The sequence below is a fragment of the Mercurialis annua genome, linkage group LG8, assembly GCF_937616625.2.
Source record: "Mercurialis annua linkage group LG8, ddMerAnnu1.2, whole genome shotgun sequence".
NCBI lineage: Eukaryota > Viridiplantae > Streptophyta > Magnoliopsida > Malpighiales > Euphorbiaceae > Mercurialis > Mercurialis annua.
The window spans coordinates 30,009,338-30,033,401 of record NC_065577.1 but is presented as its reverse complement, the minus strand read 5'-3'; the positions used below and the strand labels follow the sequence as shown (position 1 = coordinate 30,033,401).

Here is a 24,064-nt window from a genome sequence, read left to right as displayed (position 1 = left end):
CTCTCTTCTCTTTCAAACTCTTTTTTTCCTTTTGTTTTGTTTTTTTTTTTTTTCATTTTATTTTCAGTTTATCTCCTCCGATTACTTTTCCGTCCGTCTTTTGCGTTCGTCTTTTCGGTCGCGCTTCCATTCGTCTACTTCCATTAGATTTCTCGTCGTTTTCAGTCGTTTTTCCGTTCGTTTTTTCCGTTCGCGCTAATCCGTTCATCTCTTCCTTTCGCGCTATGGATTTCTCGACCCGTTTTTAGATTTGTATAATTTTTTAGGTTTTTTGTAATAATTTAAATATTTTGTAAATAAATTATTGTAAATGTATAATTTTTTGTTTATAAAATTGTTCTACTATTCATATAATTATTTATTTTGTCTTCTCTTATTCATAGATTTATTTATTGCTACTGATTTTGTAAAGAAAAAAATTGAATTATGGTGCTTTTGTAGTAATTTTATAATATATTTACGTTTTAGTGTATTTTTGGTGTATATATAGTGTATTTTTGCCGTTTTTTAGTATATTTATGGTGCATTTACAGTGTTTATGGTGCATTTGCAGTGTTTCATGGTGTAAACCACAAAAAACACTATAAAATGCAATAAATACACTATATATACACTACTTATACACTACTTATACACTATGTATATACTAATCTTATATTATATAAACACCATAACAACACTATATATTACACTATAAAAAAAGAAAAAATTCCAGAAAAAAAATCTATAAAAATTAACACTGTATATACACTAATCTTACACTATATAAAAAAACTGTCGGTTGGTTTGGTCGACCGAACCGAAAAAATCAAAAACCGAAATTGGAAACCGCAAAAAGGTATTTTTAAAATTAAAAAAATAAAAAGGTATTTTTCGTAAATAAAAAAAATAAAAAGAAAAATTAAAACTGGACAAGTAAAAATATAAATAAGTTATCAAAATCTGTATTTTAAGAAATTACCACTAAAAAATTTCATCTCTATTTCTATAGAAGCGTAGACAGGGATGTATTTTCTATCCCCACCCGCCCTATTTTGAGAATCATGGTTTAATAGGAAAACACACTTGTAATTAATCTTTTCTCATATAACAAACCGACTTTTTTTTTTCATTATCAAACTTTTCCCAAAAAGAGTTTGCTTGTAACTAATTTTTTTCATCACCAATTTTCTAATGTTCCCAAAAAAAAAACAATGGAGCCTAAAATAAAATTGGTAGCAAAAAGAATGAAAGAAAAAATAAATTACATTCACAAAAAATCACTCACACCCTCTCAAGTCTCAACTATACAACAAAAACCAATCACACCCACTCACTCACTCACTCATATTCACAAATCCGTCGTTTGAAACAAAAAATGGAAGTCCGATCTTTGCCGGAGAAGCTGCGGCGGGTCAATGTCCGATACACTGATTGTGTCAAAGCATCTCAACATCTCTTCCATTGAAAATGGTATGCTGTAATACATTTCAAAATTATGCTTTCCATTACTACTTTCTTTAATAGATTAAATTAAATTTTGCTTGATCATATGCTGGGCGGACCTAGGAAGAGCGTATAGTTTTGAATTCTTTCAAAAATATTGATATAGAATTGAATAGTGTAGTTTTGCCAGCTTAAAATTTATAGCAATGCCCACCTTAAAATTTATATTTTGTTAATTTTGCTAGTCTTATAAACTTTCGGTGTAATATTGCCCGCCTTATACAAAATTTCTAGGTCCGCCCCTGATGATAAGTTTATTTGTACTTACCTTGAATCAACGTCCAGCAAGAATGAGTAATTATTAGGCATGTTGATTGAATCTTCTGTCATAAGTGTTCTCATCTTCCCAATCACCTGTTGTTGTACATATGTTATAGAGTTTAGTAAGTTTCTTTATCATGGAGATTTTAGCCTAGGGGTGATTCCGTTGGTTCAGTTTGAATTGAACTGAAGTCAAATAAACCGGGTGATCATTTGGGCTGGTTCGGTCAAAACCGAACTGACGAGACTGATTGAATAGTTAAAACCGAACTGACCATATACGAAATTTTAACCGAGACCCAAAATATTTCAAACCGAACGACCGAATTGGTTGGTAACCGACAAAAATACAAGAAAACTATTGAAAAAATTAAAAATATCATCTTTTTGCTTCATTCGGTTGGCTAGGTTAATGTGGATAATCCAAATCTCAATCCGAACTGAAAACCGAGAACTGAAACTTTTTTATATAAAAAAAACCGACCCAACTTAAATTTATAACTGAACCAAACCGACCGAAAGTCATCCGTCAGTTGGTTAATTTCGGCCGACCATTTTTTTTCACCCTTACGTGTTTACATGCATAACTGAAAATTTTAGCAAAACCAAATAAAGTGAATAGAATAAATTCTGTTTGTATATAAACTGAATCCATCAAATTTTTTAATAAAATTCCACTTTGCTTGATTAAATTAAAATTGTTTATGTCATATTTAAACTATCAAGATAAAATAAAAATTTGATTGTTTTGGTTAGTAGTTTTTTTATTTAATTTTGGTTAACCAATCAAATCCAACCAAATCGAGTTCAGTTAACCAAACTTGCATGCCCCTAGTTACCTCTGTTGTGTAGTTCAAGATGGCATTGGACTTTTGGTGAACAAAAAGTAATAAAGAAAAACTTATTTCAAATAAATTTATTATAATAGGGGAGGTTGACTTACATCTGGAGGTAATCCTTGAGTTCCGTATTTATCATCCCAGAACATAGTCCCAATGCGATATATTTGTGGAATGCTCAATATCTATTGAACAGTTAAATTTAGGAGGAAATAGTTAAATTATATTATTTTCAGTTATTGTTTTTCAAACATTTGAAACTTGTTATATAATTCAGGTTATGGTAGTTGGATCATTTACCGGGCAGAGTTCATTTGTTATCTCATCCAATGATTTTTGAGATTTTTGATGCAAAACCTGCATGGATGAATAATCTGTTATTCACTTTCTGGATCCTGAAATTATAAAAGCACTCGGCTTGTCTATTTAGGTTCACGAAAACATACCAGAAATCCAACTGCTTGCTTTATGTGCTGGAGTTCATTACTCGATGATCCTACAAACTGTGACTTAACAAACAATTAGCTTCATTATACTGTTATTAGTATGGGTCATTTGCATATGTATGCTATCTTAGTTTTACCTGATCTGTTGCTTTGAGGCACCATTGATCCAGTTCTTGCAAACCGGCCTTTAAATATTCTCCATTACTAAATGAGCAGCACTCACGTCGAAGTAATAAGCTGGGTGAGCAACAGTTGGAAATGAGGATTAAATATATGAGGGAGAGTGGATTCGTAACTATAGACATACAGTTAATGATGAATTTAACTTCATGTGCTCTTACCTGTTAAAAAACTGTACATTTATGAATGAGAAGGCCTGACTAAAGATTTTTCCTGTTAACACCGCAGGGACCTGAAAATCATCAAAAGTTAATTGAAAGGTCGTGTGAACTTATATATGCAATCAGGCAAAGCTTGTAAAGAGGTATATCTATTCTTCTTACATTGTTGTCCAACAGTATACTCAAAGTAGTTTCTAGCTTGTTAACAATGCTTTGCCAGTGTATGTTTGATGCTTGTTGTCTTGCGACAATATTTGAATGTATATTTCTAGATGACCCCCGTACTGATCTAGCTCTAATTGATCTTGGAGCCTGTTGATAGTAATTAGAGTATGGCGATGAGTAGAAAATTAGTGCTGTGTGATAATTCGTCATTAAACAAATATATAGTTTATCTACTTGCTTACCTGTATGCACAAATGCAAGAATTGACTTATCTCTTTTTTGACACTATCACGAATTAGCCCGTATATTTTCTCAACATATGCAGTTAGATGTTGCTTAAATAGTAATGCTGGATACTTGGCTTCAACTTTTAATTGCTCATTTGGTTTTCCCACCATTCCACTGTACCCACTTGACATTCCCAGTCCCATTGTAGATGGCTGGAATCAATGTTATTGTAAAGCTCGATGATTGAAATTTGAGGTAAGGTAAAAGTTTTAGTAACAAGTCTAATAGACAGAACTTACCTGCATCATTCTGCCAAATAATGTGGCAGATGAGGTTCGGTAATGCTGTGAAGATGCTTTTACTGTGTTGTTCGCCTTCAGAGTAGTTTGGAGAAGATACAAAAGGGTTGAAGTTGTTGACAGCCAGTACGCTAGGGTACTGATGTTATCTTGACTCTACAATACCATCATTCAGGAATTAGCTTCAAATTCAGAGCTTTTGAAACTACAAAATAACAACTAACCAGATATGCAGCTGCAATTATGGATTTGAGTAAGACAAACCATACTGAATTTTAAACATGTCTAGGCTTAGATGTATAGAAAGTTTGATATCTGAAGGTCGACCTATGTTTTCAGGCTTGGCGTACCAAATTTAAAGATTCAGCTTAAACTCAATTTTTTTTATATGTAAGTAATTGATCTTTGACCTATCAACATTGTCATTGATTCGACTTTAGTTAATTATAGCATAAATATTTTTGTTAATAATTGAAGCATAATTCTTATGTGTCTAAAGCATTAAACTAATACTATTGCTGGTCCATGCAAGTGTTTTCTTAAAGGACAAGAAACACCCAAACGATGAAAGGGGTTGCTTTCTGTTCTTCTAGAGTTTAGATCCTTACTTATCTTTTCTCTTGTCTGAATCTTGTACTTGGATTAAATTATTTATAAGACAAGAATGGAAGGAAGTTCCATCTCATTTATTCAAAAAAATTAAAATACACATTAGCCATAATACACAAACATAAACTCTTCTCTTCTTTTTGAAAAGCACAATCTCTATATTTTAGATAATTGTTTATAATCTTTTCGATATTTTGTTATTTAATTATGACTAAATTTTACTTTCATTAATTTTCATAAAATATATAGTAATTTATTTGTATGAAAATATTTATCTTTTATAAATAAGATTTAATATATATGAAATTTTGTATTCCCTCCATTCCAAAACAATTGCCGACTTTGCTATTTTCCCACACTTCAAGAAACCTTAATTAATATTCTCAATTTTTATAAATTTATCTTCATGTATTCTTTTATACCCTTATTAAAGACTATGACTTATTTACTTCTTTGGATAATGACAATAAATAGTGGACTTTAAATAAGGGCAATATAGGAAAATTAATTTTAAAGATTGTTATTTACTAGAAATGGGCAAGTATTTCGGAAAAAGAAGAAGAGGGAAGTGGACAATTGTTTTGGGACGGAGGGAGTAATTTTTATTAATTATAAATATATCGCTATATTTTTATTATGTAGACATTTCCGTTTCTTATATTTTGGAAAAAAATGCTTCGCCGTTTTTGTTTTTGTTTCCGTTTTCATATCAATTTCCATTTCCGTTTTCGTGCAACATAGACTATCTCTTGTAGAGCATGATTGGTAGTACTCCACGGTGAATATTGCTATATTGGTAGAAGAATGGTACCTCTATGCATGATCTGATTGTCTGAATTATCCTATCAAATATATTTGTCTTCTCTGCTTCAAATGATCTCCATTGAAGAAATGATTTGTATACAACACAGGCAATAACCGGTCTGTTCTTATCAAATCGCTTCTCTTCTACAAGGCACTTGATGAGTAAATCATGGCTTTCCTATAATAAGATAGTAATAGATTGCATTTTAGTGACTGCATGACTGAAAAGGAAGTATGGGTTTATTTCAATTGAACTTTGTTACAGTTTAGTGTTCAAGTGATGATTACCTGCTGCCTGTCTGTTAGGGATCTTTGTTTCGTTAAGAGGGTAGCAAGAGGTTCTGGCTCCTGGAAACAAAATTCATCCATTAGAATGCAGGATTAATTCATGACAATTTTCTATCTTTCCGGATAACTTGGAAATTTATACTAAATGAGGATGGCAGTACTTTTATCGTTTGAAGCTCTTCTTTTCTTCGGTTTGCATTGTCAAAGTTCTGCATTGTAACAGAGGATTAATGCCACATTTAAAGATAGCTACATAATGAATACAGTATCTAAAGTAGCGTACCTTCACTGGAGAGAGAGTCTTTTCAGAAGTCACTGTCTGTTCTACAACAGCTGGTTGTTTGCGGAGTATTTCATTCTCCGATTCTAGGTCTTTTATCCTTTGCTTGAGGCTGGAAACCACACATTTAACTTTCAATTTCTAGGAAGGTTACTAGTTACAGCTTGAATTTCTAGCTATAAAAAGTTATTGCAATATAAAATGGTAGTTAGATAACTCAATTGACGCTGCGAAACCATGTGAGGAGTTGAAGTTGCTCTGTTGCGCCAGTAATAATTATCTTGACTAAAAATAAATATAGTTGTTACCAGTAATGCATGCAACATAGGATAGACCTATGATCTACTCATGTCTGTCTATATGAGGTAAAAATTGAGGGTGTAAAACAGTTGAGGATTTTTAGCTTATGGTTACGATGAAATGAGATCAGTTGGGTTTAAGTTAGTTAGGAGAAATGTAATTTTTTTGATGTTTGGTTGTTTGTTATGATGCTGTTACAAATTGAGAGGCTGGTTTATTAGCTCTGTTGTGAAGTTTACCAGTAACAAGGAAGGAATAACTACATTAACTGGAAAGATAGAAGGACAAGACTAAAGTACTTCCCCTCAACCATATCTCCAGGATAATTTTAACTGTAATTCTCAATAATCCACAAAATGAATGTCGTATTTATTTCTAGAATCAAATCCTGTTTTCTGGTTTATCTCTAAACTCTAAATGGAAACCTTACTAGTACCTGAACAGACTGACCCATATGAAACACAAACTTAGTTGATTGTATAATTGTTTTGTGTATTAGCTGATACAAGCGATCACTATCTCCTTACATAAATTTCCAGGCTTTGATCATTTTTTCAACACAAAAACAGTGTTAGGATGTTGAAGTGTCACTTATTATTACTTGTAAAGCTTTTAGATGATGAGACATGCCTGCATTTGGAAATATCATTTCATCTATGGGATAAAAAGTTTTCTCTTGGCTCTCTCGTAGGCCTATGTTATGACCCGTTGATATGGATCGAGTCACAGGGCGATGACCTTCTATTGAAGGTTGTCCTGTTCTTGATTTGTTACGTTTTCGAGCTATGGTGATTGTTGGAGCTCAAACGGAGAGCTGCCTATCCGGGAACTCGTTAGAGAGAGTTGCCTATCTGACTTGTTTGTAATTTTCGATGTCTTTATTAATATGCTGAAACAGCTATATATATAATACAATAGTCTTGGGTAGCAAGACTCCTAATAGAACTAGGAAATAGAATACTAAATAAGAAGATTCCTAATTAGAATATAACTAGGAAAGATAACAATACTAAATAAGAAACAAACTAAATAAGAAACATAATACTACTTAATAACTATTAAATAATAAACTGCCATTTAAACCTAATTGCTTGATTCTTCTTTCCTTGAATAAGACTTACCATAGAATAAGTCCATAACATCACTCCCCTCCTCCAAAAACGAGCTTGCCCTCAAGCTCGAATGATGGCCATTTCAGGATCTCTATTATGGTTGCCATCATGAACAGTGTTTGCATCTTCCTCTGTAATAGCAACCTCAATCCAAAACAACCTTTTACATTGATGGCCTGGTGAGAATAATTCATCACAATTGTAACAAAGACCCTTGGCTCTCCTCTCTGCCATCTCTGCTCTACTTAGTTTGATAAAATGAGGAAGAGTTGAGGCAGTTCCACTTGATGTTGCTTTTGTAGCATCTGTTATTTTTAGAGGTGCCCCAAATTTTTGATTTTCAGAATATTTTTCCAGCTGTAAACGTCTCTCAAAAGCTCGAACAAGACTCATAGCTTCCTCCAAATTTCCGGTTTAGCCAACTCCACATCAATTTGCAACCTTTCTGATAATCCCGCCATCATTATTGCCACTTGGTGTTCTGGAATTATAGAATTAGTTCGGGATAATAACCCCTGAAATTTTTCAAGATATTCTTCCACAGTCCCGGTTTGTCTAAGTGAGATTAGCTCTCCTACCGGATTACTATGAACAGGTGGACCGAACCGCATATTGCAATATTTTTTGAATACTTCCCATCTCAAGTGTGGGTTTGCTTTTTCTAGATGAACAAACCAGAGTTGAGCAGTCCCGATTAAATGAAACGAAGCCAATCCAAGCCATTCTTCTTGTGGGGTTTTCTGGTGAGCAAAGAACTGTTCGCAACGTGTAAGCCAGCCTAGAGGGTCCTCCTTACCGTTGTAGGTGGGAAATTCTAATTTTGTATAACGCGGAACAGCCCCACTTTTTCCTTCTTTACTAGATGAATTTGCAGTTTGCTTGGAACCATGAATCTGACTGCTACTATCCTCCACATCCTTCTCTTTTGTGATTGTTTCTTCCTTTTGCTGAGACATGGCATCAACACGTGCAGATAGGGCTGCGTGATCTGCTGACAGTTTGCGCATCATCTCCAAAAGTTGTTCCATCTGAGCATGTGTATCCCCCATGACTGTTGGCTCTGATACCAAATTGTTATGACCCGTTGATATGGATCGAGTCACAGGGCGATGACCTTCTATTGAAGGTTGTCCTGTTCTTGATTTGTTACGTTTTCGAGCTATGGTGATTGTTGGAGCTCAAACGGAGAGCTGCCTATCCGGGAACTCGTTAGAGAGAGTTGCCTATCTGACTTGTTTGTAATTTTCGATGTCTTTATTAATATGCTGAAACAGCTATATATATAATACAATAGTCTTGGGTAGCAAGACTCCTAATAGAACTAGGAAATAGAATACTAAATAAGAAGATTCCTAATTAGAATATAACTAGGAAAGATAACAATACTAAATAAGAAACAAACTAAATAAGAAACATAATACTACTTAATAACTATTAAATAATAAACTGCCATTTAAACCTAATTGCTTGATTCTTCTTTCCTTGAATAAGACTTACCATAGAATAAGTCCATAACAGCCTATACTCTGGAGGTTATTGTCAAAGGAATTAGCTGAATTATAGCTGGTCATTTACTGCCTACATATTTCATGCCTTAAAGAATTATTTTGCCATTTAAATCAGCAGATTTTATGCCATGTATAGCTGTCTTTCACATATGTAAATCTTTTATTCTTTCCTAAATAGATTATAATAGCTGTTGAATATATTTTGTACATGATTTCAGGGCTGAATATCAGCTTGTATTATTGATATAAATAAAGAGAATTCTCCTCCTTTAGAGGACACTTTTTGCTCAACACTCTCTAAATTGACATGGTATCAGAGCCATAATTCTGAAATCTCAGATTTCTTGTTCTCAAATCTCAGTCCTAGTTTAGTCCTAGTTCAGTCTTAGTTCATTTTTCTAATTGATCACTCTTCATCAAGCTCACTCAGCATCATGTCTTCTGAAAAGAGTGATTCTTTCTTGATTCGATTCAATGGAAAAAACTATTCAGCTTGGGCATTCCACTTCGAGATACTAGTCAAAGGCAAGGATTTATGGGGTCATGTTGATGGAAGCAAACCTGCTCCTGACAAAGAAACGGAGAAGGAGGAGCACTCCAAGTGGGAAGTCAAGGATGCTCAAATCATGGCGTGGATTCTTGGATCTGTTGAATCCAATCTCATTTTGAATTTTCGGCCCTTCAAGACAGCAGCTCAGATGTGGAATTATTTGAAGAAAATCTACAGCCAACACAATACTGCTCGTAGGTTTCAACTTGAACATGAATTATCCATTCACCAACAGGGAAGTCTTTCTATTTCTGATTTTTATTCTAGCTTCATGAGTCTTTGGGCTGAATATACTGATATAGTCTATGCTACCTTACCTCTTGAAGGTCTTAGTTCTGTTCAATCAGTGCATGAAACTACTAAAAGGGATCAATTTCTCATGAAACTCAGATCTGAATTTGAAGGCACCAGATCTAATCTTATGAACAGAGAACCAGTTCCATCCTTGGATACTTGCCTCAATGATTTGCTTCGTGAGGAGCAGCGTCTTCTCACACACACAACCATGGAACAACAAAGATCAACTTCGGTTCATGTGGCTTATGCAGCCCAAGGAAAGGTAAAATCTAGGGACATGAGTGCTATTCAATGTTTTTGTTGCAAAGGATTTGGCCATTATGCATCGAACTGTTCGAAAAAAATTTGCAACTATTGCAAAAAGGATGGTCACATCATAAAGGAATGTCCTATCCGACCCCCAAAGAAGTCTGAAACAGCATATACTGTTTCAGTCGGTTCTAATATGGGTGATCATGTGGATACTTCACAAAGTGCACCTGCTTCTGCTCATGTTCAACCCGTAACCCCTGAAATGATTCAACAAATGATAATCTCTGCTTTTTCCGCCTTAGGACTCTCAGGTAAACCCTTCTCTACATCACCTCCTTGGTACTTTGATTCTGGGGCTTCCCATCATATGACGAATAATGCTAATTTTCTTACAAATGTAAATAAATATTCTGGAAATCTCAAGATTTACACTGCTAATGGTAACCCTTTACCTATTACTGCCACTGGTGATATTTCACCTTCTTTAACTAATGTCTTTGTTTCTCCAGATCTTACCACCAATCTTGTTTCCATTGGTCAATTGGTTGATAATGATTGTAAAGTGGAATTTTCTAAATCCGGTTGTGTTGTGCAGGATCAACAATCAGGGAAGATGATTGCAAGGGGGCCTAAAGTAGGGCGTTTATTCCCTCTTCAGATTCCTCTGTCATCATGTTTTTCTTTACCATTTATCACCTGTAATTCTGCTCAAGTTGACTACCGAGCATGGCATAAACGCCTAGGACATCCAAACTCTAATGTACTTCATGATTTGCTAAATTCTGGTTTACTTGGGAATAAAGAGTCACCATCCCTTAATGCTATTCAATTTGATTGCAGTTCTTGCAAACTTGGCAAAAGTAAAACTTTGCCATTCCCCACACATACTCCAAACGTAATTCAGCCTTTTGATATGATCCATAGTGATGTATGGGGTATGGCACCTGTTATTTCTCATGCTAATTACAAGTATTTTATCACTTTTATTGACGATTATAGTCGTTTTACATGGATCTATTTTTTGCATTCTAAAGATGAAGTTTTTTCTGTTTTTAAACTTTTTCATGCGTATATTCAAACTCAATTTTCTACCAATATTAAAATTCTTCGTTCTGACAACGGGGGTGAGTATATGTCTCATTTATTTCAAGAATATTTGCAAACTAATGGTATAATATCTCAACGGTCTTGCCCTTCAACCCCACAACAAAATGGGGTGGCTGAAAGGAAGAACCGGCATCTGCTTGACATGGTTCGCACTCTTTTATTAGAATCCTTTGTGCCCTCTCGTTTTTGGTGTGAAGCACTTTCAACTGCTGTCCACCTTATAAATAGATTGCCCTCTCCCTCATTAAATTATGCATCTCCTTTTACTAGATTATTTGGTCATTCTCCAACATATTCTAACCTTCGTACCTTTGGTTGTGTATGCTTTGTCCATCTTCCTGCACACGAACGCACAAAATTCACTGCTCAGTCAGTTAAATGTGCTTTTCTTGGATATTCTGCACATCATAAAGGTTTTATTTGCTATGATTCTAATCTACGTCGTATTCGGATTTCTAGAAATGTGATTTTTTTTGAAAACCAGTATTTCTTTTCTACTCACCTTGATAATACTATTCCTTCATATTCTGTTCTGCCATCATTTACTAACCCTTCTGCAGATTTTGTGCCTTCTAAGCCGCTCTTGGTTTATCAACGACGCACATCCAGAACATTAGATCAGAATAATGCACCTCTAGAGCTCTCACAAACTCATTCCTTGACTGCTGAACATGTTCCGACTGCACCTGCTCCTCTCAAGCGCAGTGCACGCGTTAGTAAACCACCAGATAGGTATGGTTTCACCCCTCCTTTATCATTAACAGCCACTTTGTCTTCTGTTCCTATTCCTACATCTTATAAACAGGCCATGGAACATGAATGTTGGCGTAAAGCTATTGACGCAGAATTTTTAGCACTTGCGCAAAATCAGACTTGGGATGTTGTTCCATGTCCCCCATCGGTGAAACCACTTGGAAGTAAATTGGTGTTTTCCATTAAGCTTTGTTCTGATGGATCTATAGACCGTTATAAGGCTCGGTTGGTAGTTCTTGGCAATAAGCAAGAGTACGGCCTAGACTACGATGAGACCTTCGCACCAGTCGCCAAGATGACCACCGTGCGAACCATACTAGCTCTGGCTGCATCTCAGTCATGGCCTTTACATCAAATGGATGTTACGAATGCATTCTTACACGGTGATCTGAAGGAGCAAGTTTACATAAAACTTCCTTTTGGTATGTCTACTCCCTCACATAATACTGTTTGCAAATTAAATCGCTCTTTATATGGCTTGAAGCAGGCACCGCGTGTCTGGTTTGAAAAGTTCCGATCTACTCTCCTTGGATTTTCTTTTACACAAAGTCAATATGACTCCTCGCTGTTTCTCCAAAGAACATCCAAGGGCATCACCATCCTCCTTGTTTACGTTGACGACATCCTTCTCACTGGTTCTGATATGGAGGCAATCTCCAGAATTCAGAATTTGTTGCATTCTACTTTTCACATGAAGGACCTCGGCCAACTAACCTATTTTTTGGGATTAGAGGTGCATCATCGGCCTCAAGGAATCTTCTTGAATCAACACAAGTATATTCAAGATTTAGTTGATTTGGCTCGCCTTAAAGACGCTACATCTGTTGAAACTCCAATAGAAATTAATGTGAAATATAGACGCGACGAGGGAGAGATCCTCGAGGATCCTACTTTATATCGGAAGTTGGTTGGTAGTCTTATCTATCTTACCATCACTAGACCAGACATCTCATACGCTGTCCATACTGTTAGCAAATTCATGCAGGCCCCACGGCATCTCCACCTATCTGCGGTCCGACGCATCATTAGGTATGTCCTTGGCACACCTACTCGTGGACTACTGTTTCCTCGTGGTTCTTCACTACAACTACAAGCTTACACCGATGCTGACTGGGCAGGCTGCCCGGACACTAGGAAATCTACTACTGGATGGTGTATGTTTCTAGGAGATGCTCTTATCTCTTGGAAATGTAAGAAACAAGACTCAATTTCCAAATCCTCTACTGAGGCAGAATATAGGGCCATGTCTGCTGCATGCTCTGAGATCATTTGGCTACGAGGTCTCCTTACAGAGCTTGGTATCCCACAAGTTCAACCTACTCCTTTACATGGAGACAACACCAGTGCAATACAAATTGCTGCCAACCCAGTCTACCACGAGCGCACAAAACACATAGAGGTTGACTGTCACTACATTCGGAAAGCCTATGACCACCAAGTTATCACCCTCCCACATATCTCTACCACACTACAAATTGCAGATATTTTCACAAAATCAATGACACGTCAGCGCCATAATTTTCTGGTTAGCAAATTGATGCTTGTAGATTTACCAGCATCAATTTGAGGGGGGATGTCAAAGGAATTAGCTGAATTATAGCTGGTCATTTACTGCCTACATATTTCATGCCTTAAAGAATTATTTTGCCATTTAAATCAGCAGATTTTATGCCATGTATAGCTGTCTTTCACATATGTAAATCTTTTATTCTTTCCTAAATAGATTATAATAGCTGTTGAATATATTTTGTACATGATTTCAGGGCTGAATATCAGCTTGTATTATTGATATAAATAAAGAGAATTCTCCTCCTTTAGAGGACACTTTTTGCTCAACACTCTCTAAATTGACAGTTATATGGGTGGGTGTTTAACATGATTGGCCATTGCTGCTTTTTAAGTACATTCTTTGTTGTTTATAAACTTTGTATTATATAGGACAATATAAACATCCTGAAGGATGTAAAGCGTTTCTTTCTACTTTAATAAATTTCTGCCGTGACTCCAAAAGTCTGTATGACTCATCATGTACTTGCTAAGGAATTTACTGATTAAGGCTTTATGTAGGACTAGAAGCAATGTAAACTGAGACAGTTTAGTGATTATTATTTTTCAGCAAGGTAATACGAAAAATTAAGCCTGCAATAAATAACTTTCAGAGGATTAATAATTTTTCTTTGATTGTATTTTTGTTGGTTTTTAAATTTTGCATTCCTGTTTTACTTTCTCAGCTTTCACACTTTAAAGGTTTCAAACTTTCAGATTCAAACACAGTTTTAATACATATGAAGTTTTTAGAAACCTACTGCTTTGGAAGCATCTTTTTGTAGGTTTTCTTTGAACTTGGTCCCATTCCAAGCAAACCAAAAAGAATGTCTCGATAAAGTTTGTATTCTTTGTTGATTTTATTTTTAATTCTTTTGTCCCCGAGTTTTTGCATATTCAGAAGACAGAAAAGGGATGAAATATATATTTTACTTCATAGAGAAAGTAAAAAAGAAAAATCATAGAAAGTTTAATGATGTCTTGACTTACACATCTAGTTCTTCTGAAAGATCCTCTGTAGTTGATGCAACCAGAGCTTGTTGGCGTAGAACCTGATTCTCTGATTCGAGACTGGTCAAGTTCAATTCTAATCTGACAGCGTGAAAAATGAATAGGTTAACCACAGTTAATGTTTATACACTTGCTTCTGTTATAATTTATTGATCTTACCTCTCAATGCTCTCTTGGAGTTGCATTGTTTTCAGCTGCGCTTCTTCTGCCTCTTTTAATCTCGATTTGCTTTCCTTTTCTAGTTCACTACACTTTTCCTCAAATTCTTCCATTCTCTTCTTCGTCTCTCTTAGTATATCCTGATAGTTATGATACATGTAAGATCACTTGTCATTGAAATATATCTCTTATTTATGTTTCAATGCATGCGTTTCTTTTTCTGCTTTAGAAGATTTGGTCAGCGGATGTCCTCTCTTTATTTTGACAATGGTTCACCGCCTCAAAAAGTTATTGTTTCTTTGTGGATTAATATCATGGTATAGAAAACCTGGGAATAAGTTTTTTTTCTTTCTGATGTTTATTTCCAAGAAGTCGTCCTTTTAGCAATAGTCATCAGGTATATTATGATAGGCACTGTCATTGGATGACAATTTGGCTTCGGACTATTTAGAATTTTACAATTCTCTGCTATTAATGAAAAGCCGGAGTAGCTTTAAGACAGCTTTTTCTGTCCCCACCCTCACATTTCCCTTAATTATTAGTACAGTAGCATTTTTTGGTGAATTATGAATATACAAGTATTAGTATATTAGTGTTCTTACATATCATTTTTGAATCTAAGTTGAGCATTTAATTCTCATTTCCTGCTTTTGTGTTTAAATTGTAACTTTATGCATGAAATAATGAATAAAAACATATAAAACTGCATTTTTGATAAATAAAAAATTATGAACAAAGACAAGAATATCCACTATGTGCCCTGAGCCTGGTCTATTGTATTTTCCACATGTGATTATTAATAGACTCTGTTGGTGAATTGTGCATGATGTTACCTGCAGTTCTCCATTTTGATGCTTTAGCAACTCCAGCATGGTTTCGTCCACAATAGGCACCTCTTTGATGATCGGTGGGGCTTGCTCTATTGCTATCCTTGCTGCTTCTTTCTCTTGGATGATTGCAGCCGAGGCTTTATCGAGCTGTCCTTGCATATCTTGCAATGAATTTTGTAGCTTTGTGATTTCTTGCCCCTTAGCTCCTTCAAGATCAATCTACAAATTTTTTATTTATCAGGATCAATTGGATCAACTTAATTAGGCATCATGCAGAAATATTTTGAAACTTTTCTTTCTTGACTTCGAATTCTCTCATAGAGAGATTTAAGTGAATGAGGAACTGAAAATTGATGCATGCGTAGTTCAGCATGAAATCTTTCAAAATCTGTGCCATAAAATAGGCCGTAAAATGCTTTGAGGCTTCGCCAATCCCTCAAGCCAAACATTACGCAGATCTTTTTCTGCAAGCATTCTATATTACTAACTCACGAAAGCATGCGCAAAGATAGGCATTGAATATGTGTATCTAGCTGAATTGTTAACTTCAAGATATGTGTTATTGTAAACTTTTAAATCTTATGCCATTAATATTAGCTGAACAGTTTTTACTTTTTTGAAAATAATTTTAAATAGTTTGAAAATTTTGATATGCAATGTTACCCTCAATTGCTTTTCTAACTCCAGTCGCCATGTTAGCTCTTCAACACGCTTCTCTAATTTATCCTTAGCTTCTTTAAGTGCCCCTGTTTCTCTTGCAGCCTGTACCATAATGTTAGTGAGTTCCAACGTTCATTTGGTTAACTGTATCCTACTTTAAAATAAGCAAATTGTTTATAATTGAGACATCCAACCATCTTCAGCTTTCTAAGCTCCTTCTTTGCTACTCTGGACCTCCAAAGACATTGAAGTATTAGGGTTGATTTCTTCTTCTGGTTATAAGCAGAACAAGCTTGGAACCTTCTCCATTCAGTCTGTTAAATTTGAGAAATAAATTAAATGTTCATTTGAATTATCTCACGTACTGCGGACAGAAGATTTGTTACCTGAATTATAGTTGCAGCCTTGATTCTTCTTCTGGATCTGTACTCATTACGCGCCGTCATTGTTCGAAGTCCAGTTTGAATCATTACAGCTGATTTCTGCAAGTTCTTGTAATGTTCTCTTGCTGTGTGAGCACGCATGTTCTTTTGTATGCGAATTGCAGCTGCTTCTGCTCTCATTTCTTCATAGAGCTTACGTGCAAGTTGTGCTGTGTAAAGGACAGGGAAAAGCAATTGTTAGTTATACTCTAGCTAGGCAATGACATCAAGTGGTGTTAGTGGCTTATTTGAAGGTTTATAGATCTCCAGTTGATGGAATCACTCTAGTTAACATCGTTAAATGAATTGATATCTCTATGCAGGGAATTTCAGTGTAAATGATAATGTTTCTCATTGTGGTTTCTAGGTGTGACTCGAGGAGGCCTATTTTTCAAGCCGTAGGTATCTATGAGGAGTGTGTTGGCTAGAACTCTTACAAATGGTTTATCTATAATCGAAGTTTCATATATTTGTTATTTATTGATATTCGGCTCCCTTTCATCCAAACCCGTACAACAGAAAGGGAACCAAGCACACCCTTACAAAATATTATTTGTAACAGATATCAAAAGAAAGGGGGCTTTGAGTTGTATTTCTGTTCTGACAACTTAAAAATTGATTCTTTCTTTCTTTTTACTAAAATTCGAACACCATATCAATATGTTATTTCTTGAGTTCCTCGTTCTATCTATTAATGTTTTACTATTTTGGAAATTTTAAATGAAAGGGGCCTATTAGGGTATGAAAGTTTAGTCCCTGTAGCATGATGGGGCAATCAGTTGATTTTCCCCATGTTATCCATATTTTGTCAACCTACTATTTTGTGTTATATTCTTGAGCGGACTAAAAGTGTGCTAGGATTTGGCTACTCCAAAATGACGTTCATAACATTATAACTGTCATTAGTCTTTTTATTTTATGATCAGACTGGCCAGTTTATGTGAAATAACATGGTGTGGATAAAATTTATATTAGTTAAAGTTGGGCCACCTCTCCAGAGTTTCTGCATTTGAATTGAAGCCCGCCGAAATGTGATGAACGCTTTTCGTGCCAGATGAGTTCGAATTTGTCGCTGGATTCGTCTAGCAGAAGTAGCCAACACTTCAGTTCTTCGTGCGTCTAACTCGGCCATCTGCCCTGCTCTAAGGAACACCTTTAATTTTCCAATCTGAATCAAGCAATTTGGAAGTTAGTATATAAAATGTGATCTTTCATTTTCTGTATCTTGTAACTTTTTTTTGATCGGAACTACCTGATAACCCTTCAAACCCATCTTCTCCAAGATGGTAATGCATGCTGTTTTTTCATCACACCTGCTTAAATAATACAGGATGATATTAGAGTTGTATAATATGAAGTCAAAGTTGGTTTGTTTTCTGACAAGTGTTATAGATGTAGAGTAGCGTTTTCAAGTCATTTATTTTCATGCTATCTTATGAATGCTGAAGCTAATACTATATGATGAGTGCCAACTGAAGATCAGAAGTGTTGCTAGCATTCATACCCTTCTAGAACATCAGGTACGAGCATTCCAAAACGATCGAGGAATTCGTCAAATGTTCTTTTTGTTGGATACCCAGCACAGCTTATCCTAATTGCCTCTAGTACACCCTGTTATATAATTTTTTGGCTTAGTTATTTCTGACAGGAGTTTGAAAAGCTATTTGACCTAGAAGAACCACGAGAAATCAAAATCAATCTGATCTTACCCCACATCGTAATTGGTTCAGCACATTGAAATTCTCAAAGATTCCAGGTTTTAGAACTGTATTTGGCTTTACACATCTGATGTAATGTGGTTCTGTTGTGCTCAGCGTCTCCATTAAGGCTTGTAATTGTTGCTAGATGTTAAAGTTTAAGCTATGAGTCAATGTCTCAGTAATGTATTACACAAAATGCTGGTACTCTGTGGTTATAGACTGTACCTTAAAGCGGGTACCAATGGAAGAGAACTTGGACTGCTTTGATGCCTCTTCAGGTAGTGGAGGAAAAAAATTAGCGACAAAAGGGCACTTTGATGCATTTAACAGGGCTTGATGTTCTGCTACAACATAGTCTTTGTTTTTATCAAGGAAGTGGTCAGCTTGATATGTCACCTGTTTATAAATGGATTAACAATGAGAAAGAAACCAACAAATTTAGATTGTTTGGCTGGATGCAATTCAAATAGTATCATACATCTCCTGCGTAGTGATTGATTGTGAAGGCTGTTCTAGCAAGTTTTGGCTTGCTGAAGCGTTTGTGTCCTTTATATGTCTGGTACATCTTCTGTGCAAATGTTTCATGAGTGGACTTGGGAAACATGCTGCAGTGTAAAAAATCTTATGTTATTTCAAATGTATACTTTTCTTCTTTCCATTTTTGTATATTATTTCAAACCAGGAGATGGACCACAATTTGGAGATTCCTTTTTCTTTTTCTTCTTTTAAGATTAACAATTTTGGGGATCTAGCCTTAATTATGACTTATAATCTAGAATCCTGCTTTCTTAATGTTTGATTTTTTTAGAAGGTTAACTTTCGCTCTCTTTCTACATCTATATAAATGAATTTCAGGAGAGGATGCATGAATTTGGAAGTAGGAAAGCTACGTACCAGGCCTCATCAAGCAGGGCTATTACTCCTCCGGGTTTCTGCAGGCAAGTGCAAAATCATTTATTTTAAATTCATGAAAAGTGTGCACTTGTTTGACATTACAAAGGCATTCTAGTAACGAATACCTTCTCAATAAGATCCAACACATCTTGGTTATCAACGAACTCTACATAGCTCCAGTTTATTTCCTCCCTTGTGTACTCTTCTTGCTCCATCTTGAATACATGCTGAGGATTAAGATCATATACTCATTAGAATATTTCTGTGTACTTGTTGAAATTATTCATGTGGGTTTTATCACTACCTGGTTAAAGTGCTGTTGCAACTTCTCATTGGTCAGGTTGATGCAAAACTGTTCAAAACTGACAAATTCAGCTGATTACATCTTCCTGTTAAAATTTTATTTAATTTTTAGTACTAATAGATAGCTATTTTTTCTTGTACCTATTAATCTTGAAGCTTTCAAACCCATAAATATCAAGGACTCCGATTATACTTGTTGCATTGGGATCTTGACCTATTGAGCTGTTAATCTTGTCCACAATCCTGCAACAGTTAACGATTCATTGTGTTCACGCCTTGATCAATGAGATAAAAATGTCTGTATTGTACTCAAACCGATGCAACATGGACACTACTCAGAAGTTGGCATGAGTTACATTGTTTTGTAAACATGTAGAAATTCCCACATTGCTTCATTTCTCTATTCCCTCATTTAGTTGCTAAATAGAGGTGAAAGTTCAATTTTCTTACCAGTCAAACAGCCGTGAGTATACAGTCTTTGCGAAGGCATCACGACTCAGCACAGCTGCATTTGGGTCTAGAAGTTTTGTGATGTTCCCATCAGGAGTCACTATGACACGCTTGCAAAGTGAGTCTTCAAGTGCCTTCTCATCACACCTAAAGTATTTGAAAGAATGAGAACATTAGCAATTGCTAACAAGCAAAAAAATCAATTTATTTTGTTGGTGTTTCACTATGTAAGGGTTCTAACATTAGTAGCTCCGCAGCAGTTTGTAGATGGTAGCGTGATTTCTCATCCTTAAGTTTGGAGGAGTCGATTTCTTTTCCTTTGATAAATTCAATATTTCCAAGATGGAGGATTGCAGCCACTACACGGAATATTGCATCCTGGAGAATGGAAATCATGGTTAGTTGAAATCTGGAATTTGTACCTGCATTAGTGCTATGGCTGAATACCTGCTCATCCTGGCCTATCCCTACAATATCCATTGCATTTCTGGTCTCCATATATTCTCTGGCATCATCCACATTGGCTACTTTATAACAGCTGGATTGATTTAAATAGTGGAATGTTTTTGCATCCCCTAGCTTGAATTTCTTTGCATCCTGAAAGAAATGTCAGTTAGTTAGCTTTCCATGACTAGTGTTGTATATGACCTGCTTGATGAACAGAAATCAATGAAATTACCTCTGGTGGTGCTGCACAAAGCATGTAAAAGCAATGATAGTTTCTCTCTGGATCGGAAACTTGGCAAACACGTGACCTTTCAAGAAGATAAGTGCGAACTGCAGCTCCAGAGATCTTTCCATGCTTATCAAATTGAATCTCAACGAACTTGCCAAAACGACTGGTATGATTTTATGACCACCAATTTAGAACTGTAAGCCGAGTTTATTTATAATGTTGAAAAAATGGAAGAGAGATAAAGATGTTTTACCTCGAATTGTTGTTTTTCACGGTTTTAGCATTCCCAAATGCTTCCAGAACTGGATTGGACTGGAAAAAAATGGAAATGTAACTCCCTATTCTATCAGTTGAATCAGAATAGACAAGACATGTCAAATATGTAATTTACCTCCAAAACTTGTTGCTCCACAGTTCTTCCTTCTGTGCCTGATCTGCCCCCCATGAATGCAAGGTATCTCATGAGCATTTTAGTCGTCTCTGTTTTACCAGCTCCACTCTCTCCACTTACCAAAATGGACTGGCTTTCCTGTTCGTTTATCATTGCTCTGAAGTATGTGTCATCATATCAGCTCTACGCTATGATACATACTGAAATTTTGAATGTTAAAATGCATGATTTGATGTGATATGTTTTGCATACCTGTAACAAGTATCTGCCACAGCAAAAAGGTGCGGACTTAGCTCTCCGAAAGGAGCTCCCTTGTACTGCTCCATCATATGAACATCGTATAAATGTGGCAGTCTTTGGAAAGGATTCACTGCTATCAGAATGTTCCCAGTGTAAGTCTGTTTATACAATGCCTTGCTATCAGTATTTTTGAAATTTTAATAGAATCCCGAGTTATTTATTTGATGAAAATGTTGAATAGGTGAATGATCACTCACATAAATTTCATTGAGAGAAAATCGACAAGCAAGGTTATGCAAGACCCCGGGTTCATGGAGGTATGCCAATTTGGTCATGTCATCAACTCCTGCTGGCGGTGCCTCTGTGTCCTTCGGATATATGCTAGAAATATCTGCAACTATCTGGTGATCATATGGAATAGGCCAAACATTTTAGTTACATCATTTTCGCAATGCAATGCGTTTTCGTTCCAAAGATTCAACACAAGTTTCATATCAGAGAACTTTTTTTGGAGTTAGGAGTATGCTTAGATGTCAAACCAAATTTGTCGGTCTAGTTATTCGGTTTGGTTAGTTATCAGAAAGACTCAATGCTTATTATAATTAATATTCTAGTCTGTTTTTCAAGTTAGCACATTTATTATCTGCACCCTTATATATGAAGGGGGTGCAGAAATTGGGCAGACTCTTACTCTGTTGATTTATTTTTTAATGTTTTAACTTCTATGTCTCATTAATTCTCAATTCAGTTGTCACTTTTACCAGTTTAATCCGACAATTAGCCTTTCACATCAATATGTCTGCTAAAATAGCAGCAGATAAACCATTATGATTAGTGAAGTATCTTTATTTGTTCAATTCAACTCTAAAAATTATTTCATCAGCAAATAATTTTATTTGATATAAATAGAGGTAATAGTTGAAATTTAGATGACTAAATACATTTATAAATGATTTTATAAATTTAAGTGAAATTAATTTAAATTAAACATGCTTAGTTGATTTAATTATAAGTCAGAATGAATTTCATTTAAAATAAATTTATTTCGTAATTCAGTCGACATAAAAAGGATCAATTCCATAAAAAAAATAGAGTTATGGAATGAATTAAATACAACGATTTTCATTCGTAAATAAAATTGAAAATTCTGTTGAGTTTTTTTATTGAATTTCTATAACATTTATAGAAATCAAACTATACTAAATTTAGCTGAATTAAATGCATGATTGATAATAAGACAGTCTCTAATGGAGGGAGATGTAAAATGAAAAGTTTGGTTAAGAGAAAGTGAAGGCAGCTTACAGTTTTGTCATTTGTGGTAATTATGGTGGCAACTTTGCCATTAATTTGTGTAACTTCTCCATCAATCCAAGATTCTTGAGGATCCTCTGCCCAAACATGTGATCCAACTACAATATTTACAGGACCACCCTGCAAACCAAACCAACAAAAACAAGTAAATATGCAATTACATTGACAACAAGATGATAATCAAGAATATAGTATCATACCATTATTTTTATGGAAGATCCTCAAAGTTGACCAGAATGATCAGCAGAAGAAGAACATGAAGATGAAGATGATATGGTGTTAGAGAGAGGTATTACTATTAGGGCAAATGGTATGAGATTTGTATACTGTAAAGTGTTGGATTAAAGAAGAATGAAGAAAGTTGAAAAGAATGATGAAAAAGGAATTCAAAAGTGTCAGCTTTGTTTGCTTAATTAATTCATTTTAAAGAACTAAAGCTAATTAGCAGCCAGCAGCCACCCCTTCTAATCAACTTACTTACTTACTATCCCCACTTTCATGCACTAGCCGAGCCGCTTACAGGCGGGCCCGTGCCGCCGTGTTGGTCGGTGTGGTCGGAAATGAAAATTGTTTTTCGAAAGAATTCTAATGTTGAATTCTACTCTAGTTGATATGAAAAAAATCGTCGATTGGAGTTTTTTTTTTCTTTATAGTTCGACCTTTATAACATTATTTTTCAGATATTCCACTGTTTTTATATCACCTTTTTTGCTCTTTTTGCCAACTTGACATTCAAAATGAGCATATTAGACATTTTTTATGAATCAAACTAGATAGAAATGTTTCCTAGTTTCGGTTAAAATGGTTTAAAAAAGAATAGTTTATTTATAAAATAATACTCCCTCCGTCCCAATAGAGTTGTCCACTTTGAGAAAAAAATTTGTCCCAAAATTCTTGTCCACTTTCAAAAAGTAAATAACTTGTACACTCAATTTTCCTATATTAGCCCTATTTAAAATTCACTAATGAGTAAATTGAAAGTAAATTGCAAGTAGATTTTATATTAAATAGGGGTATGACAAGAAAAGTAAGGAAAATTTTACAAAATCTATAAGTAATAATTGCTTTTCTTAAACTCTGTGATAAAGGTAAAGTGTACAACTCTATTGAGACGGAGGGAGTACAAAATTTAGTTGTCGATTTTGATTTAATTTATAATATTGATCAAGATTGAAAAATCAAACTCTAAACTGAGTTATTTTGAACATCAATGTCCCTACTTGGCTGTATACTATAGAAGAAGCACCAACATAAGAAATGATTAGAAGGTCGGTTGATGTGGGTCTATTGCTTGAGCTGTACGGTAAATAGAATAATCCCTCCAGCTTGTACACACACATTCGCACGTGCATTTTGTTTTAATCTCTATTAAGGTGTGCCGACGTGCATAGCTTAATAATCGGATTTTTTTTGATATTTAGTTGCCTCATAGACATCCAGAATTTCGGTCCAGAGTTCCTTTTGGAATTAATTTTAAAAGAGTGTCTGAATTCACTTGTTCCGCATTCTAAATATACGGAACAAGTGGAGTTCCGCATTATTAGAATG

The 24,064-nt window shown here is 35.1% G+C and overlaps 1 protein-coding gene and 2 long non-coding RNA genes across 4 annotated transcripts; 2 read left to right on the top strand and 1 right to left on the bottom strand.

Moving 5' to 3' along the window:
- Positions 1–1,204: 1,204 nt before the first annotated feature.
- Positions 1,205–23,072, bottom strand: LOC126660136 (myosin-12). Its single transcript, XM_050353477.2, has 40 exons — positions 22,717–23,072; positions 22,508–22,636; positions 21,463–21,606; positions 21,218–21,363; positions 20,966–21,122; positions 20,828–20,886; positions 20,578–20,737; positions 20,346–20,495; positions 20,140–20,276; positions 19,899–20,045; positions 19,590–19,691; positions 19,450–19,507; positions 19,271–19,372; positions 19,146–19,183; positions 18,730–18,856; positions 18,477–18,647; positions 18,261–18,392; positions 18,056–18,162; positions 17,804–17,864; positions 17,542–17,719; positions 16,516–16,721; positions 16,324–16,443; positions 16,133–16,231; positions 15,473–15,688; positions 14,640–14,779; positions 14,460–14,561; positions 6,049–6,157; positions 5,927–5,974; positions 5,766–5,825; positions 5,485–5,655; positions 4,065–4,220; positions 3,780–3,977; positions 3,535–3,684; positions 3,373–3,443; positions 3,169–3,268; positions 3,032–3,088; positions 2,886–2,942; positions 2,690–2,770; positions 1,754–1,839; positions 1,205–1,457 (listed from the first exon to the last, which is right to left on the bottom strand). Exons 1-40 carry the CDS (start codon positions 22,717–22,719, stop codon positions 1,331–1,333), a joined length of 4,662 nt encoding a protein of 1,553 aa, XP_050209434.1. The 5' UTR covers positions 22,720–23,072; the 3' UTR covers positions 1,205–1,330.
- On the top strand, positions 1,318–19,195 carry LOC126660144 (uncharacterized). The gene is made up of 3 exons (XR_007635236.2): positions 1,318–1,452; positions 3,440–3,515; positions 19,107–19,195. It is a non-coding gene; the product is annotated as an uncharacterized LOC126660144 (long non-coding RNA).
- LOC126660141 (uncharacterized) lies at positions 19,925–21,934 on the top strand. 2 transcript variants are annotated; one of them, XR_007635233.2, is made up of 5 exons: positions 19,925–20,016; positions 20,159–20,295; positions 20,562–20,740; positions 20,989–21,357; positions 21,447–21,934. It is a non-coding gene; the product is annotated as an uncharacterized LOC126660141 (long non-coding RNA). The 2 variants fall into 2 exon arrangements; XR_008789664.1 differs by having other exon boundaries at positions 20,156–20,295.
- Positions 23,073–24,064: the final 992 nt, after the last annotated feature.

Excerpts from the sequence above, each read along its gene's own strand:
- LOC126660136 (XM_050353477.2), bottom strand. Across the intron at positions 21,364-21,462 it reads TTTCTCTCAATGAAATTTAT|ACTTACACTGGGAACATTCT; the intron begins GTGAGTGATCAT and ends TTGTATAAACAG. Across the intron at positions 1,840-2,689 it reads CTCAAGGATTACCTCCAGAT|GTGATTGGGAAGATGAGAAC; the intron begins GTAAGTCAACCT and ends GTACAACAACAG.